This window comes from Anas platyrhynchos, chromosome 3 (assembly GCF_047663525.1).
Source record: "Anas platyrhynchos isolate ZD024472 breed Pekin duck chromosome 3, IASCAAS_PekinDuck_T2T, whole genome shotgun sequence".
NCBI lineage: Eukaryota > Metazoa > Chordata > Aves > Anseriformes > Anatidae > Anas > Anas platyrhynchos.
In genome coordinates, this window is record NC_092589.1 from 86,959,297 (window position 1) to 86,979,837 (window position 20,541).

At 37.0% G+C, this 20,541-nt stretch overlaps 1 protein-coding gene across 2 annotated transcripts in view; it reads right to left on the reverse strand.

Annotated features, from left to right (window-relative positions):
• MEI4 (meiotic double-stranded break formation protein 4) overlaps nt 1–20,541 on the reverse strand; it is a 112,827-nt gene that overhangs the window by 18,864 nt on the left and 73,422 nt on the right. Inside the window, exon 5 of one of the 2 annotated variants that reach the window (XM_021271202.4) lies at nt 9,352–11,288. The exons of the other annotated variant lie outside the window; for it this stretch is intronic. Within the exon in view, the coding sequence (XP_021126877.4) occupies nt 11,037–11,288 (252 nt within the window). The 3' untranslated portion in view covers nt 9,352–11,036. Of the gene's footprint in view, nt 1–9,351; nt 11,289–20,541 lie in introns of those variants that run through there. 2 annotated transcript variants of the gene reach the window in all.

The window sequence follows — 20,541 nt, forward strand, 5'->3', positions numbered from 1 at the left end:
AAATCAACAGGAATGATTATTCAGAGACATAAATAACACACAGAATTTTTCACTTAACAGAAAAATTAAAATTTTTTTTAAAGAAAACAATCTCAAATGTACTTGAGATTTTAACCCAGGATAAGATCACTGCTCAACTGTGATCCAGCTCTTAGGTCCCATGTACTTTGGAAGCACAGTCACTAGCACTACCTTTCAGGAATGCTTTTGTCCCAAGTTCCCTTTATCCCTTTCCTGGGAGTTCAGGCATCATGGCCTATCACCTGCCTGAAGCTCTGTTTTCCTGCTTTCTCTAGGACTTCTGTGGACACCCTCCTCAGACTCCTGAGAACTTGATATTTCTTTCTGGTAGGATGATATTTAAAGCAAAGGGCAGAAAAACCTTGCACTAGAATTTGTAAATACACACATAATTAGACTGTAGGCAAAGCATAACACATATACCCAAATTTCTGACAACAGGTATGTCTGAAAGGGATGAATTAGATGTACAAAGAGCAAACTAGTAAATTCAGGAATCAGTAAGGCTGCAGACACACCTGCCTTTTTTTTCTTTTTTTTTCTCCTGATTGTAGCTGGAAAGGTCACTTTTCAAAATTATTTCCAGCTGCTAATGACTGGCATCATGACAGCCTACAACCTTCCAGCTGAATTGCTCTTGTGCTAACATCCAATACCCACCTCAGTTGAAATGAGCTACCATAAAGAGAACATCCATGGTAGACTAACATTTTTTAACTAAAATACCTGTTTCATTGTGTTCAGAGAAGAATCAAAAGTGTCTAGTCACTTCTTTCTCTGAAAAAAGCATGCATGTTTAAACACTACTGCAAGAATAAATGGTACTGTTAGTGGACTAAAGTTAAAAATGAATTCAGCAAATGTACAGTGGTTTTACATAAGCACCTGCAACATGGACAAGGAAGGCTACAAGCATACAAAATAGAATCAATTCAGTCACATTTAAAATAATTACTCTCCAAGCATAATAATATTAAGATATGATCAAAACATCTCACAGGATATCAACACTATTAAGGCTGGCTGCAAAGACTGAATCATGAGGGAAAGTCGAGAGGGTTAAATGAAAGCAAATAAAAAATATAAGACCTGACCAGGGGCACAGAATATTAAATGGATGTATTCCTGTCTATCAACACTTGGTAGCACATTGCCAAGACAACACATAAAATGATCTGCTGTTCATCAGTCTGGAAATTAGTAAGATATTTGTTCACTTATAAATTCTAATCTTCATTTAAATTGGTGCTGAAAAGAATTCTGTCACTCAGCTTAAAAGCCGATTTGGTGGTTTGGTTATGATAAGCACTTTTTTCAATTTTTTTTTTGAAAACGTACATCCAGAGGAAAAAATACAAAAGGAAAGGAAAGGAAAGATGCACAGGCTTCTTCACCAGTGTCATCTATAAGGTTTTTGTCTTTTCTGCTCCTTGGGGCAGGAATGTTATGGGAAAAGAGGCTTCATGACCCTGTTCTATAATTCTTGCACCATGTGTGCATCCGTAAGTTAAAATAGATTAATTAAGAAATAAACCAGAAGCAGGAACAAAAATATCCACTTGCACTGTTACCCTGAATAAGGAATGTAAAGTCTAAGACTTAGTTATGTTTCTGTGCTTGCAGCTACCAAAATAAAGGTGAAACATCTAGCAAAAATAAAATAGGTAAGAAAATCTCTTGAATGTTTCATTATAAAGATGATCACACCATTTCAATATTTCACCCTTTCTGTTAATGGCCTACCAGGTGCAGATAAACTCTCAGTGTATCGGTATGCTTAACCAAAGCTGAGGAAGGGAGGGAAGGTGTTAATGGTAATGCTAAACGTGATATTTGCATGCAGTCCAGTCACAGAACGCAACAAAGTACTTCAACTGGCAATGTTTTCCCCTGTTAAAAATGAGAAACCTTATTTTATTTCAAAATAACCACAAAGGCACTTTGTGTGGAACAGGATCATTAACTTCACAGAGAAATGAATTGAGTGCATGCTGCCTCTAGTACCCTCTCTAACTTTACTATAAACTAGTAGGTAACAAAAAAAAACCAACAACAAAACGTGTGAAAAATAATTCCAGTGATATACTTGGCTGACACGTATTCCTTTGACTCACTTGCTTCAATTATTGCCTTAAGTGATTTTCATACTGCAACATAAATTATTTTAAGGAAACTTTCCTTCTCATTTAGAGCAAAAAGCTTGAACTGCCAAACATAATGCTGAAGTTCACAGTCAGTTTAATTCTTACAGTTTGGGATGTCAACTTTGTTTTATGCAATCATTAGGACTGAAAAACGTGAAGTTGAGCATGTTGCTCAAGAAACTTACATTAATATTACACAGAAATGCCTGTAACAATACCTTAGTGCAACAAGGAACTTGGACTTCAGTGGTATCCATGTGGAACAGGCTTCCTTTGTGCTTCTATTAGCTTCTAATATAGGAGTGTACTTTCAAAGGAACAAATGGTACAAACTGTTTTCTGAAAAGCAGAACAAATTGCTGCACCAAAAATCTATATAAGAATCTATTCCATTATATTCTAATGGTAGCAGACTAACATTTAAAATGTTGCATAATTTTGTACAAAGTCTTTCTATTCAAAAGAGCCTTTAGACAAACACAAAAAGAGAAAAAAACAAAGACTCCTTTGAAATAAAGGATTTGTTTGTTTGCCTTAGAAAGTAAGTGATAATTAACTGGAAAAATTAACACTGAATAGGAGTTTAGCAGTCTTCATTGCCCACTCATGACGGATTTTTTTTTTTATTTTTTATTTTTTAAATAAGAAAAGCTTGAACTGGCTCTCTATTGAGGAAGCAGCCTGTGCTTAGTTCTATTAAGAAAACCCTTTTCCACCTCCTCCCTCATCCCCCAGGAGCAAACTGCTCCAGCACAGGGTCCCCACGGGTGGGGGCAGCTCCCCCCAGACCCCCTGCTCCTGCGTGGGCTCCTCTCCACGGGCTGCAGCTCCGGCCCGGGGCCTGCTCCTGCGGGGGCTCTCCATGGGCTGCAGCCTCCTCCAGGCCACATCCACCTGCTCCCCCGGGGGCTCCTCCACCCATGGGGGGGCTGCAGCGTGGAGATCTGCTCCATGTGGGACCCATGGGCTGCAGGGGGACAGCCTGCTCCACCAGGGGCCTCTCCACAGGCTGCAGGGGAACTGCTCCAGTGCCTGGAGCAGCTCCTGCCCTCCTGCTGCACTGACCCTGGGGTCTGCAGGGCTGGGTCTCACTCTTCGCAGTACTGTTTCTTTCTTCTCTCTCACAGCTGCTGTAGCACAGCAGATTTTTCCCTTCCTTAAATCTGCTCTCCCAAAGGCCCACCCAGCATCTGTCCCTGGCTCAGCTCTGGCCAGCAGTGGGTCCCTTTTGGAGCCAGCTGGAGATGGCTCTGCTCTGACATGGGGCAGCTGCTGGGCTCTGCTCACAGAGGCCACCACTGCAGCCCCCTCACTACCAAAACCTTGCCACGTAAACCCAATACAGCTACAAAATTAATCTTTAATTCTTTCTTTTTCTTTTGGCTCAGTACATATTTCTTCATCTTTGGTATGAAAGACAAAACCCAGACTACCCAATGGCCAGAAATAACGACTTTCCAGAGGAAGACACCAGTGCAGGGTTGTGAAGGTCAGAGATGCCCCACTATCTTCCTCAGGTAACAAAAGAAGTAATATGCGTGTTCAAAACCTTTTGTGGATGCAAACCGTTTTTGTTAATTCTGTACATTGAAAAGGTAACAGAAAATTAGGTTGACACAGTTTTTACTTGCATTCTGCAGAAACACAAAGAAAATGCTTCACTAAATCCATGTAGCTCATTTATGTAAAAACAGATTATGCTCTGTATTTCCTTTATAAAAATACCTTTGCTTTCAATGTTTTATCTTCTTACAGTATGTAATAGTAATTTACAAGAGTTTCAACTTTGTAGCTTTCTCCTGAGTTTTTACTCCATAATATTCTTCTATCTGTACAAACTTGCATGAATGTATCACAAAGTGTACTTATGAAATCTGCAGGTGTCACCATGCAGGGGTCAGGGAGGACACAGTTATTCTGGAAGAGAGAATCAGGCTTCAAACATCATAAACTAAAAAGGTCTTCAAAAACCATAACTAAATTCAATAATAATAACCGCAAAAAGTTATGCTTTGACAGGAGAAATACCAGAAACAGTAGCTGACAAAAGACAGCAAGAAACCTCGGAAACTTCTCGGAAAACTAACCAACACCAGGGCTAAAATCTGCAATGTTGGGTTTCTAATGGTGTTGCAATGGCAAAATTGCTGATAAATGTATGTACACTTCTTTTTAAACCCCGCATGCTGAATTGGTGGATTCTGTATGGTACCAGAATTAGCATTCACGTGTGTCTCTGACAACTACAGAAATGTGCAAAGACAGAAGATTGCCTTTTTTAAGAACCCCAACCAGATTTTTCTTGGAACTCTGTTCACTGGAGGATTTTCCTGGCTAGCAAAGATTGTTCCTTGAAGCATATTTTGACAGAGATGTCTCCAACCAGATGCCTAACCTCACAGTATTTTCAAGACTGGTAAGCAGGTGACTTGCAAACAGTGCTCTTCTCAAAGATAAGCTTCTCTTTAGTATAGCAATAACAACTGTGGTGATAGCCCCAAAGAATTTGGGATGAATTTGAAATCAGCAAGTTTACAAAAAATCATGTTGAAGAAATGGCTAGTTAAATCAGGGATAAAAAACAACTTTACCTAGATAAGCAGGTGCAGACTAAATAAATGTGCTTAAAAGAAAAATGGGAAAACTAAAAGTAAACACAATTAAGGAGGGTGAAACAATTTATACAAGGGGAGGTGATTAAAAGTAGCTCTAGGTGAAACATACCATCTGGATCAAGTTGCAGTAACTCTTATTTGAAATCAAGCTGATCAAGAACTGCAGAACAGGAAAAGACCCTTTCTGTCATGCAACAGAAGAAAAAGCACAAACCAGGAAAGCTATGGGCATAAAGCTGAGCAAAGCTTTTCTGAGCTCTAAAGAAAAATGTACATACATGGAAAGCTGCTCAGAGAACGAAAACAAACAAAGAAAGAAAACCTCAAAACTTCATCCAAAACTTTTGCTTTTCCTATTTTTAGTTTTAGCATCATGAATAATTAAAAACATTTTAAAACTTGCCCTTTTTTTCTTTATTAACCTGAAAAAATGTAAGATTCTAATCCTTCGATTATAACCCAAATGTAGTTTTCATCTACTTCTCTCTCAAGCAGATCATTGAGTTCTGTGCAGGGTCACTAAGGTGGAGTTTATTTATGGGGTAAGACTGGAATAAGCTGAAAGTGGAGCCAGATTTGTCAGTGAGGGAGTAAGATGACACTAAATATCAATCAAATTGATACTTAGCTAAATATCAATCTAATTTTGTCCTTGTCTTTCCTCTCTCCTCTATGAAAAGAAGGGTAAGTGATTAATATATATATATTATTATTTTTTACAGTACCAATCCCTCTGCCCATTGCACCTCATTTTGTGCCCCAGCCATCTGATATTCCCATATTCCTCATCTCACCTAGCACTGCCAGCAATATCAAAATCTCCTGCTCTTCTGAAACCTCCTTTACTTCTCATTCTTCTTTCCAGTCTATTTTTTGTTTGAGCTACATTTCCCCTTGTCCTTGCTCTGCACTTCTGCTTTGTATAACAAATTATGGGTTGGGCTTTTCACTTCTGAGAAGTAAGTTTTGTTTTACTCCACTCAGTTGTCCCTTCAGGCCACATATGCTCATGAGTTGTGGAACTACTAGAAAAGCAGAAGTTGTAACATTTATTTTGGTCTGGTGAAACAGTCACTGAGTCTTCTGTTCTCATTACCAGCAAAAGACCTAGATTCGTTTGCCTAGATCAATAAAATATGACTATATATTAGTCCACCCCAAATCTACAGCTTTTAAAAAGCCTGAGGTAAACTGAGTTTCGAAGTAAATCCTTTTAAACAACTGTGATGTCGATTCTGAATTTTCAAGGCTAGATCCTTCTGAAATGCAGATGTAATCTTAATTACACTACCTACCAATGACTTTCAAAGTGATTTATATCATGGTACTTCACAGATGGCTTTCAATCAAACTGAGGGCACCACATAAGGCTGAGGATCTCAATGCCTTCTTTACCTTATTCTTCAACTGTGAGGTCTCCCAGAACTTTCTGCTTAGTGAAAGCATTCAAGGAGAGGAACCATCAGCAGTGTATGAAGATCAAGTTAGGGTTTTATTTGCAAGATGTCAGCTCATACAAGTCCATGGGATTAAGGGGTCTACATCCATGACTGCTGAAAGAACTTGCCAGTGTCCTTGCAGGGCTGCTTTGCATCGTCTTGGAAAGATGGGCAGAGATCAGGTGAGGTCCCTGGCAATGGAAGACAATGTCACACCTATCTGTCTTGAAAAAAAAGGTCAACCTGAGTAACTACAATCTAGTCAGCCTCACTTTACTTCCTCAGAAAAATCACTGAGAGAGTCCTTCTCAGAGCACTTTTCTGGACATGTGGAGGAGAAAAAGTTAAGTGGAATGGATTCACTAAAAGTAAATCATGCCATGCCAACCTGTTTACATTTTAGGATAAAATGACTGGATTTGGGGATGACTTCAGCAACATTTCAACACTGCCTCTCACAGCCTTCTTGTATCCAAATTAGGATGCTACTCCTAAAGGATTAATTGAAGTGAAATCAGTGGAGGGCCACCAGGATGGCCAAAATTGGAGCATCTGCCCTGTGAGGTGGCTTAAAGGAGCTGGGCTTGTTCAGCCTGGGACAGAAATATTTCCAGGAGGACCTAAAAGCAGTCTCCAGTGCCAATGGGGAAGGTAGGAAGGGGACAAAGCCAGGCTCTGTGTGGTGGGAAGACTAAGGACACCGAGCATAAAACAAACAGAGGTTCAGACAGTTCAAAACATTTTCCACCATGAAAACGGTCAAGAAGAGTAAGTTATCCAGAGAGGCAATGCAGTCTGTCTTTGGAGTTTTAAACACCTTACTGGATACTGAACTAGCAACAAGCAACTTGGTCTGACCCCACAGCTAACCCTGTTTCAAGCAGGAGGTTGAACTGGAGACCTTTTGAGGTCTCCAACACGAATTATCCGATGATCATACGAATGTCAGCTGAATGTTGTGCCACAGTAAACTAGAAAGTGTTACTCTGTATCACCTAGTAATGCACAGATAACTGGAACAAAAAATAACGAAGATTATTACAGCACAAAAAAGAGGTAAAATTTAATTTCCACTACTACCAACATATACAAGCAATAATTATCTCAAATCAGTAAACCACGTATAGATTATAAAAAGATTCCAAATAAAATTTTAGAAAAACGTCTTCAGACAGTTCACTTCAAAATCCCAACCATTGCTGTCATTAGCAGGTATGTAAGATTTTTTAGTTAATAGAACAGTCAATGGAGCAGCAATAGAATAAAAATTTACTTTTCTTGTATCATAATTTTTCTACTCTCATAAAACGAGACACTCTACCATAAAAATTCTTTTTAAAACAGATGCAGACTGGTACAAAATATTGTCAGGGGGGAACCTATGAATGTGGCAAAGTAACAAATTACAAAATCATAAACAGCTGTCTGGCTACTAATTAACAAGCACTGCTAATTTGACCATAGAAATATATAATTTGTCAGCGTGTGTGTGTATATACACATATACATCTATATAAAACCCTAAATACTTTGCATTTTCAGAACATTAGCATTTTGCCAAATTTTAACATATATATATTCACAAAAAGAAAATCAGCAAGACAAAAGAAATATCCCTGAACTGTTAATTGTAAACCCATATGGCTAACCCAGGTCAAACATTCCAGGGAGCAACAAGTCAGACTTCTTTCAGAGTTCTTCTAGAGTGTCCTAGTCTTTAGGTCTAGGACTATGCTCAGCACATGGGGCTTCTAAACTGTTCTTTTGAGTCATCTTTCTCCATTCAGCAAAGACCATATGTAATTTCTCCGGATTTGGGAATCCCCTCTGGAGGCTAGATGTTTAAAAGCTGGATGTTGACGTCCCTATTTAGTACATACTGTAAGACCTGGAGGAAGTTCAAGCTGCCGGAAGGTTTCCTCCAACTGTGATGCAAAACCTCACATCAGAATATATGCCTGTAATTTCTAACTCCGAGGACTGGCTCTATCATCACAATTTATTTCAAAACTAAATATAGTGATGGTTCACATGAATCACATCTAACAGTTCCTGGACAAAAGCAGAAATTGTTTGAAAAGCCTGGACTTAACTCTAAGATATCCTACTCCTAAAAACAAAGATATATCAAGGATAGGATTTAGTTCTCACATTAAGACACTTAAGTGCATATTCTCGTTGTAAGGAGCTACATATCTAAGTCTGTATTACCTGCGCAACTCAGTTGACTAAACAAGAAGCATTTAGTGACAATGCCACTAAAGATGCTCCAGGGTATCAGAGGCACTTACACAAAGACAATGAATGTGACATAGCACTTAAGATCTACACACCTTCGCGGTAGCAGCTGAAGATCCAGCGCAAAATAATAGGGTACTTTTGAAGTTTTTCTTAATTAGACATCTCAACCACATGGAGACATCTAAACATCTACATCTGTGCATCTTCATCTTGACGGAAGTCCCATCTTGGTGAAAAATCTCTTCAAGAAACACAAGATGACAAACTAATAACTATCCTGGTTGCAGAGGCTGTTGCTCCCACCACAGCTAAAATGGGCTTGCTAACATGGATTAACCACACTATTTAACTTTGCACTGAAACAGAAGACTGAGCTCCAGAGAGCAGTTAATAGTACTTTAGCTAGTAATTGTCTAAACTGCTACAAGGGGGACTCTCACCCTGCCCCAGCATTTTCAAAACTGCAAACCAAATATCCACATTCTTGTCAGATTTCGTAAGCCATGTCTCAATTCAGCAGTTTTTTCAGAACTGATGAAAGATGCGTACATTTCCCCAAACAACCATTGCTCTTCCAGTGGCCTCGAGAGTTTGCTGGTGAGAAAATGGTACAATATGCAAGGAAGAAAGCAAAGACATCAATCAAAAAAATATTAATTGACCAACAACAGATCAGGAAATATGCAGTGGTGTGCAACCTGTTTTTGAAACCATTCTCTTTCAGAACAGGAGTCTTGAAACAAAACTCATTTTGCTGTTTTTCAGATTCCAGTATCCTCCTGTGATATCATTTCTTTGCAAAACACTTCTGACGTTTTTTTTTTTTTTTTTTTTTTTAATGCTAAAATGACTGAATATTGCTTAAATTATTACATCAATTGTATACCAGTTCCCATTTGCTTATTCCCCTTTCCTTGATCTTGTTGTAAACATGCTTTCAGTGCTGTTACAGGAATGATGTAAGAATGTGGAAGAACTGATCCTTTACCTTGACCAAACAAGAATTAATAGAACAGTAAAAAAAAAAAAAAAAAGCACAGTAGTTCCTGAGTGGCTGCCAAACATATGTCCTTATTTACTTACCTTTATTTTCTTTAATTTGGCTAAACTTATCTGATTTTCTAATTTTCTAATGTGAATATTCTGGAACACTTGCTTTGCAAATAAAATAGACTTCTGTTGAAAGAAAGTTTGCTAAAAGAAAGGATTAAACAAATGTTACACTATGACATACCAAATACTAAGTTTAAAAAACATAACAATGTTGGACAGTATATAAACAATTATACGAATATCTTTCATGAGCCAATTCAACATCAAAATAACTGGATTTACAAATACAAAAAAAAAATCTTTTACCTATGTAGAAAAAATAGGTTTATTATCTCAAGTGCATCCAAGTTAACAAGATAAATTATTTACAGTACTGAAAATGCCATGTTTCAGATAATTTTTGGACATAAAAATTGGTCTTTAAAAAGGGGAAGGATAAGGACAAATGCTAAAAATGTTTTAGATTTTTGGTGACTATACACTAAAAGGAGACATCATGAAACTCAAATGTTGTTTATCTACTAGAAAAAATGCTGTCATTATAAAAATTACCACCACCTCCACCCCCAATTTATTAAATCTTCTCTGGATCAGTTAAGCTATTGTTGAACTCATTTTACAGTCCTTTTATGTTTCTATTAACATGTGATGTTAATTATTACTATGAATACAATTGTATTGCACAAAAATGAAATGTAAAAAAGGACAATAAACAAGTAACCATACAAATGAGATTTTATCAATGTTCACTAATTTTGAACAGAAAGATTTAAAGCAATCATAAAAGGAGTTAAATTTAATCAGACAATTTTTGAAATCATTAGTCAACTCAGAGTAAATTCGGCCTACTGTTTACACACACAGAGGAAAGCCAAGCAATATACAATGAGAGTAAGAAAGTTGTAAAACTAAGCATCAGATTTTATTTTGCTCAGATAATAATTATTTTGATTAAATCAGAAACTAAGACTGTCCTAGAAGAATAGGTATTGATAAGTTACCAAGTTTAAAAATAAACATTTTTTTTTCTGATTCCATTATCAGATAGCAATCTTTGCTCCATCATACTGAGCATGTCATTGCCATTTTTTTTCCAGATGTTCAGTCTTTTATTTCGTATTATCAATATGCCCAACCATTGAATGTCTCCCATGCACACAGAAGCTACAGAACTCTTTGTTTCCTAATGTGGAAGCCTAGCTCTACACACCCATTATTTCCTGGCTTTAAAGTTCATAGTGCATATTGAGCATCACCTGAAACAATTTTCTTTGGTACCATTTTCACTGTGTATGCAAACACCAACATATTGTTTTCCATTACAATAAATAGCTTTTATTCAAAACAGCATCTGGATTATTACATTTCTTGTATATTTAAAAGTGGAAATAAATTGTATTATCTCCAAAACTGCTGCAGTTTAAAGTAAATGTTTTCCAATAACTACAATTTTCCTGTCTGGCTCAAACATTTTCCAATGCAGTCCCACAACAAAGGCACTGTTAAGAAGTAGGTTGGTTGTTTTAATCAATTTGTATTTGAGCTGAGTTCAAAAGAACACTCACTCTCCATAAATATAAAGAAAACAAAGGGAATTCATCTGAAAGGTGAAGAATAATTTGATCAAGGTTCTTCAGAAATTTGATTTTTTCTTCTCCATCATAGTGCAAGCTTGAAATATTACTTTCTTCTGTCTGATATTGAAGAAGTTGTTCCAGAATCATGAACAAAGAAAAAATATTTTCATACTGAGTAATGTCATACATTTCATGGATCTGGGAATAAAGGAAAATCAATCCATAAGCACAGTGTGAAAACGTTTCTAAAGCCCAGCATCTCAGATGACAGTTTAAAGAATAATGTTAAAATTTGCAGTAATACATAGTATTTATATAATTAGAATGGCTACATATTCAGACACAATTACTTCTAAGAAATGTTTTCCTCTATGTGGTAACTGCCAAACAACTAACTCAATCAAAGTGCCATATCGAAGGTCAGCACAACCTCCTGTCCTGGAGTCAAAGAAGGTTTTCTCTACCTAATTATTCAAATGCGGTGACATATAATAATGATCTACAAATCAACAGCAACAGCTTTGTTTTAGGCATATAATTAAAGTTGGTGGATTTTCATTTTCTGAGAAATGAAAAGCGTAAAAAATTCTCTCAATTCTCATCTTTGCAAATGATGCTTCTAGAAAGCAAATAAAAAGTCAGGGTTCTTGCTCTCAGTAGAAAACGTCCAAATCAGTATCCATATCTCACTCAATTACAAAGGGGAAGTGCCAGTTTGTCAAATAAGCTTGCTGATCAAACTTAGAATTTATTATAAACATCAGTGCTATCTGATGTAAATGCAACTGTCCTGTATTTGGAAACCACAGTTTCAATCTGATATTTTATAATCTCTGCTGTACACGCAGAATAACTGAGAAGATAAAACCTTAAACCTTGGGGAATTATCTTTTTGGAATGAAATTCTACGTCCTGCTTAACAGTAAAATCTATCAATAACATTAGATGACCTTGTTCTGAAAAAGACTGCAATTATGGTAGCTGGTTGATCAGAACTCAGAGGTTAATCATACCTGCTAGAAAATCAATTATGTACTTTAGAAAATGGACCAATAGCTCTAGCAAACCTAAACAACTATTTAGGCCTAGAGTACAAAGCTAAGGTCTAGGCTTTGACGTAGGTCTATGAAATCAGTATGAAATCATTTTACCACCCTAAACTATACACTGCTAGATTTTCCGGTGTATAACATTTATTACATAACAATTGCTTTTATAGATGAGGCAAGCGATTCTTGATCCCACTAGAATCTAATAAAAAGACAGCATTTTGCCTTCTCCTGATAAGGCCCCTTCAGTAGATGGTGGTTCAGGGGAATGTTTACTTTGTGTTTCTCTTAAACCTAAAATCTGTGTTTGAGGCTCCCCAGTGTAATGTCTTCCAGGTATTGACCTCCTATGTCAAGGACAACACTAAGACACCACAGCCATCTGATTGCAAAGCCTTGATGGGGCAAAGTCATTTTGCTGAGTTTTCCAGACATTATAAAAATTAGGATAATTGATGAAAATATTATCCCTAGCCTTGCAACTTCCAGTTACGTCTCTTTATAACTTGGTAAGAAAAAACCCGCAGTCCAAAAGCCACCCCCATTCAAAACTGACATTCTTATCACAACAGATAACAAAAAAATTAAAAGCAGAATATTAAGTATTTGTGAAGTCCAATTAAACCCAACTGTACAATTAGGAAAATCCTTTTTATAACTTGACACCGTAACCTGCATGGTTTAAAGGGTTCTTTCCTTCTGTTGCACACGATCATGTCATCACCATTTGGCTAGCACTCTGAAATTACATTTTCTTTCCCTCAGTAATAGTGTATTCACGGATTATTAATTTGTGTTAGTCCCCCATTAAATATTATAGAAAAAGAAACAACATACAATGGTAAAGTATGATTCTGATGAGAAAAATGACTATGCAGAAACATAATTTGAAGTTCTATGCTTCTAGCTGCTGTAACTTGGGTATTAGAAGTACAATTTTACAAGGAAAAACCTTTATTTGATTTGTAAGCGTTGTCCTTACAAATTCACTCAGATCCTCCTTTCACATGAGTAATCAATAGAAAAGGTTTTAGAAAGGAAATTATGTCACTTCACTTATCCCTATAACCTCAGGCTCTTCCAAGCAGTTAAGCAACTGTGTTACTTTCATTGGGTCTCAAAAAGTGCAACTAATTGCGACTTAGTAAACTATCTAATTGATTATGGATAATAGAAACCACAAGCTAGCTAATTACCTTTCATCTGCAAATACTACTGCACTAAAATAAAATGGGTTTAGCCGCACAGAAAGGGTAAGTCTGATGGCACGGAGGAAGCATTTATTGAGGTAATTGCTTTTCAGGGGACAAATGCACTTCAAAATAGTTTTATAATACCAGGAGAAAAATATCAGTCTAGAACATTTGCTGGCTCAAGGCTTATTAACCTTTCCAACCCATTTAATAATCTGAACAAAACATGTCTCCAGTTCTTTTCCCAGATGTTTTTGTGTAGCGCTAATTGATGCAATTACTACCAATGTAAATCTATGCCACAGAATTAGTAGAGGAATATCTTTACTGCTACCAATGGTTAGTTAGATAACAAACCTATTCTTCTTGCTTACCAATGTGTTTAAGTGAGTAGCAGAATATGCACATGTGCACGTCCATACATACCCTTGCACTAAGCTAGTCCATCCAGAAAGTTCAGAGGTATGTTCATAAAGCAAACCTTCTATATAGACTCTAATTTCAAGATATATTTATACTAATTTTAATTAAGTCTTACATGAACTCCATTTTTTTTTTCAGGAAGAATTTAAAGAAAAAAATAAACATACTTTTTACAGATCAGATTGGTATGCACTGTGGGTTTTGGACACTTTTTTTTTTTTTTTTTTTGATGGGATCAGTCCTTGCTGATTTTTCCTCATGAGGTATTTGGAAATATGTTTATTAACAATAAAACGTATTTTGCAAACACTTCATTTTTTTTAAATTTAACTTTTTAAATTACTTTTTTGTTCTGATTTCTCAATCCATTTTTTTTTTCAAAGTAAAGTAACTTAAAAATTAATAATTATATAAGACTGAGATTTACATAAGATAAAAACAAAGGACTGTGTGGATCTCCTGGCTGCATTAAATGATCTGCTAATCAGTATTCATGCATTTATATAAGGAATCTCATGCTATTAGTAAAACAGCCCATGCCACTCTTCCAGGTCACACAGAGGTTGCTCCAAGGAGCAATATAAGTGAGCAGGAGCCCAGTGGAGCCCTGGCGCAGGGAGGTCCAGCAGCCTGCTATACTGCTGGCCACGTGCTCCCTACTTTGGGCCACAACTAGCTCATGCATTTGCATACTGCATCTGAGCTGGGGCAATCCCAAGAACAAATACAAGCTGGGTAATACAGGCTGAGAGGAGAATGAGAAGGACCTGGGGGTGTTGGTTGACAAGAAGCTCAACATGAGCCAGCAATGGGTGTTCGAAGCCCAGAAAGCCAACCGTATCCTGGGCTTCATCAAAAGCAGCGTGGACTGCAGGGAAAGGGAGGTGATTCTTCCCCTCTTTAGTTGGCACAAAACCAACAGCACCCATCATATAAGAAAGCACACACTAGGGTAACTGAGGGTATCCCTAATTGCTGTTTAGTGTTTAAATAACATGCTGATAAGCATCTCTGAAGTATTAAAGGCAGGCACACATGAAAGACTTCACAGGAAATCTTTTTGTTCTGAATTTAATACCATTGTCTCTTGTTAAAAGGTAATTACCTTACAAATTGCCATGCCTCAGGATACAGTCTTTAGCTGATTAGCATTTCTCTTTAATTGCTTTTTGTTTTGTGTTTTTGAAATGCATAGTTCCCTAACATCACTCCCAGTAATCATAATCTCCATTACCCACATCAATATTCACCTGCCAATGAAGTTCAAACTGATTTACACCCTCTTTTAGTATTTAAAGCAAAATTCATGCACCCTACAATTCCTTATTTAAATTTATAGCAAAAAAAAAAAAAAAAAGTCTTTTCAAAGCATTTTTGATCTTTTGTTCAATGGGATCTGAAATTCTAGTTTTTCATGTCTTTATGGATGCTATCACTTTCTCCTCAAGTAGCTCAGTGAGATTCAAACATTCCACTTACAGATTAAGACAAAACTTGCCTGCAGAAAGGCTCAAGGAATAACTAATGTTTGTGAAAGTTCAATTGAAGAGGGGAGAATGTCAGTTAAACTCTCAGAATAAATGAATCTGCTGCTTCAGTGTGTGCTGTGACTACAGTTCTGAGCAACATTCTGTCAACATCGTCTTGCACGTCCCAGCCAGACTCACCCTGGGCTTTTTTGTGAGATGTCTGAGAAGCAGCTGTAAGAATCCTCTGAAAATTGTCTGTCCAGAAATGGTAATTTGGCATACCATGGAAAACACTTCTGATAGCAAAGGGAACAAGCCCTTTAAATTCTATCACCCAAGGGGAAGATGTTTATCCCAGAAACATCGTGCCTCTTCCATGCATCATTTACCAGGGTCACTGGTACTAGTCCTTGAAAACTGAATTTCAAGAAATACTCAGGCCTTCTTAAGCAATATTATTCTTATCTAGTATTATGATTTCTGCAAAAGATTGTAAGAAATTAAACATACCAGCAATAAAGTATGCAGGTTTTATTTTTTTTTTTTCCTGGATGAAGAGAAAAAAAAAAAATGCCTCTATACCTGTAAACTCTTAGGAAAAAGCACTGTGACTAAAATATAAAATAAAAAATAAAGGGAAAGGGGAGAAAATGGGCCTATCAATTCATCTATTAAGCATAATAAGTTCTTCTGTCTTCTTCAGATATTCAGACATACGCTTCTCTCCAAAAGGGAGCCTTAACACAATTTATGTTGACTTTCAACTTCCATCAAAATCATAAAAATCTGAGATAACAGACTGTAACACATTTTGTTTTGCCTTACCTGCTACCCCACCTTTAAGGTTCTATTTGGGATTTGTTTTTCTTTCTCCTATGTTCTGTTTAGCTTTCAGGGAGTCAATGGATGATGATTATTATGAATGAGGTACTAACTACAAGTGGAAACCAAGAAAAGACAGAGGCCTCAGCACATGAGCATCCAGATTTTACAACTAGAAGGTAAAGCCATGTATCAAGTTAGAAGAACATAACAAAAAAAGTAACCTAAAGATCAGGAAGCATATAAGCTGTCATTCCATCAGTTTCCCCATTTATTAGGTAGTGCTCATGAGGAAAGAAAGAAGTAGGACAGGAGAGGGCTCTCATATTCTTTCTTCAAATATTCTCAACAATGGGAAGGAAGTTCTTCCTGTCCAAAAACCCTACTGTGCTTTGATTACAGGTGATGTTTGAATGGACTGTCCCTTCTGTCTTCCCAGGCAGAACCACATTCATGGCCTCAAGTGTCTATTAAGTTTCCACTCAATTCCCTAGGTCAGCCTTAAAGATGACAGGCTTGTTTTAGCAAAAATGTGAGAGATAATGCACGCACAATATCACTTCATACTCTAACATACGTTTCTTTCATTTATCAAGTGTATGAATACCACAGGCAACCACTGTGCTGTTGCTAACACAGGAGGTTCCCCCTGAGACTCAGGCAGCACTTCTGTGCTGTGTGGGTGATGGGGCCCTGGCACAGGCTGCCCAGAGAGGCCGTGGGGTCTCCCTCCTCCAAGACCTTCAAAAGTCACCTGGACATGGTCCTGGGCAGCCTGCTCTGGGTGGCTCTGCTTGAGCAGGGGTTGGAGCAGATGGCCTCCAGAGGGCCCTGCCCACCTCAGCCAGTCTCTGATTCTGTACTGGTTTCATAATTTTTGTTAACACAAATGTCTATATCTTTGGAGAATGCACAAAAGTACTGAAAATAAAAGTCACTTTGCTTTAGTGGTTCTAACAAACACAATTCTGAGAGTAATGTCAGATATATGCTCATTAGCACTTTATCGTAATTCATTCATTTTGAAAAGAAGTCTTTTGAACATGCTTTTCATCTCACAGGGCTTTTTTGTTTTTCTACAAGCATGATACACTTGCCTCTCATTCAGCTTGACTTACTAAAAAAATCACCTCTTCCAATATGAGGGATGAAAAGCATTAAATAAAACTAGCAAGTGACAGATGGCTGGTCTGACAAGAAATCGAAGTAGTAGTTTAAACCCACAACATGTATTTAAATTGCTTGCCACAGAACACTGTGAATGCTGGAAGTTTGCATGGCGTGAAAGGTTACGTACACAAATGCATGTACAAACAAACAAACTCCACCTTAGATAGTCCAGATTGTTGGATAGTGGGGAAATATTCCTGTAAAGATCTTCAGACCCTTCCCTAACCCTCTACTTTAATGGCTGTCAGAAGCAGAATATTTGGCCTCTGGTCCGACAGCATAACCACTCTTGTGTTCCCCTGCCTGTTTTCCCATCTTCTTTACTGCCCTACACACTACCAACACCATGTTACTTCAGAGAAAAAAAAATTTCCTCCCTTTCTGGGGGAAAGTAAAGATTATTTTCAGCTCAGGAAGCCACCAAACAATTGCTGTCTATGCAGAACAAACTTCATCAGCTATAGTGAGTCAGCTTCCTCCAAAGCCAAAGAGAACCACTACAGGTTCCCAATCACAAAGTCTGAACAGAAAACAAATAAAATAAAAATAGGAGTTTTCAGACTAACTGAAAGCACAATACCTATTCAAAACTCATATCTAGCTGCAGCAAAACAGAATAGGAAAACCACAAAAAAAAAAAAAAAAAAAAAAAAAAAAAAAAAAAAGAGAAAAAACCTACCAAATAGCAAGAAGAGTGATTCTAGACATTGTCCTACATGAAGAAAAGCACAAAGCTGGTTGGGACACAAGCCTAAGATTTTTAAGAAGAAAATGACATCTGCTTTCACTTTTATCCAATGAATCAAAGTCTATGTATTCTTTTCATAAATAAAAAAAAGGATGTGCTAAAGGAATGCTAAAGATGATAGGCTTCCTTCCAATTCAGCAGTTATTCTTCCTCTTCCATGGACAGAGGCTGAATACTGAATGACTGTTCAAGACAGTGTTATCTTAATCAACCTTTGTCTTTGGTTTAGGACAAAGCATTTTATTTATCTACTTTTTATTCCTCTTGTTTTGGCATAAATCTTGCATTTTGTTGTACAGAAAAAATCTTTAGGAAAACATTTATATTTCAAATAAATTAATACAATATACATTTTATATAAATAAAACATTTCCAAAAACTAGCTGCTGAAAATGGGTATTTCCCTTAGATAAGGGACAAAACATGTTTTTTCAGCAACGCTAGTATCTGCATAAAACACCAGCTTTCCACTAGAATTATGTCAACAAAACCCATAACCTCCTCTCAGCTTTCAGAGAATACCATCAAAGGCAGAATTTTAACAGGAAGCCTTGAGAGGCAAGTTAGGGTATTGTGATTTCATGATAATTAGATAGGACAGACAAGCAGTGATACTTACTTACTTAATGTATACAAATTATGTGGAATATGTATGTAGAATAAATCTTGAATAGATTATCAGAATTCAATCACATGAAAATGATGTTGCTTATTCAGCTGAAATTTGTGAGAAATTATAGAAACATGATATCTACTTGAAAATCATGCAAAATATAAAATTTTATGAAAGAGCACACTGCAGTGTATCTGAGAGATTATATACACGCTGTAAAGCTTCATTTTAGGAGCAATTACTCCTTTGCCTAAAACACGACAAAACAGAGAATTGAACAGATTGCTTCCCACAATCTTTTTAGGCTTTACAGAAGCGAAATGGTATGGCTGTGAGTAAATATGGTTTCTCCTTCAAATTTGCTTTTCCATTAATTTCACATTATACTCTCCTGCAAAACTCCAGACCAGTAGTTTTCTAGAAGTTTTCACATATTTTATTTGTTTGTTTATTTTTAAGTGCTACAGCTGTACCGAAATGTAAAAAGACAGGTTTTTAAGAGCTTCAGAGCAGCAGTTTGGAACTTTCAATGTCACAGCAGAACCAGTGCTGGAAAGCAATGATATGCAGTTCAAGACTGGCCCTCAGCAAGCTGGGGTACCTCTAAAAGCAGCTACATTTAGAGAGATTCTTTTGAAACCAACAAACTTCTACAGCTGTGTGAAAATTGTAGCATCCTGACAGAACATATACGCACACACACACAAAAAAAAGTAAACTTGAAAGGGATTAGACAAGAAATGGTTTGAAAGAAAACCAAGTTGGCTTCTATTTCTGAAGGAGAAAATAATGCCAAAACTTTACAGAGAGGATTGTGTACAAAACATTGCTTACAATTCTAAGTTACAGTATCATCAGAAACAATCATGGAAGAATTCTTAGAAAACATCTGAGATCTGTGAGCATTATTATTATTACTGAAATATACTAGACCATACCAAACCAAACAAACTCCAAAGGCTTCCTATACTCAAATCTGGAATAGTTAGATGTCAGTTGTTAGCCTTGGGGCACATTCTCTGCTGTGCAAGTCATACTTTGTGCATGGACAAATCTTCAATCTGGATTGTTCCAAGCATCTTTCCTGTGTCACTTGACAATGGCACAACTGGCCTTAACTAAAGGAAAAGATGCTAGAGAGTATAAAATTAGGTCAAAATTTGGATGTATAATGACATTTTCAGCAAGCACACAGCCATTTACAGCAACAGTCATTCATTGTGCTAGCAGGATGCCATTTAGAAATGATGGATCTGGGAATGTCAGGATTTGAAATGATCTAGAAGGAAGTTAAAGAAAATACAAAAGATTTACACATGGCAGGAGAAGCATATGATTTTTCGATCTGTGGCATAACTTTTATGACATACCAGTACAGATCAATAACACTACCTATAGCTGACAGCTCGCAGAGAGGTACAGGCCCCTCTGTCCTTCTCAGAACTCATTTGAAGGACAATGCAGTGCTGCTGAGTTGGGCATCTTACAGCTGAGTACCCTAAGAAAAAGACAGTCAATTTTATCTTGTCCACGCTACGCCAAAGACCTAAGAACGATAATGCTAAAAACAACCAGAAGTGTACTGCATTTCACTGAGTCACCCAAAAGCAGACTGTTGCAGGTAAAGTGCAGAGAGATATCATAATAGTTTAAAGCAGAAGCACCAGTTTCAGCAGTCATTAAAAACAACTGCCCAACCAGAACTGTATGACTGAAGTCAAAATAAAAAAAAAATAAATTAAACAAAGCCCAGTGAAACAGCATCTGCACTGAGAAACCTAAAAGACAGCATTTTAGACAAAATGACTGAGGTGCCTGTTGGAGCTATTACGGAATGCTGACATAAACATACCTACTGGGGCCTGTACGGGACACTGATGAATGTTAGCAAACCGAATTTTCCAGTAAGAAAATTGTCATTTATGGGGATGTGTTATGATAGTTGCATAAAATGTACATCACAG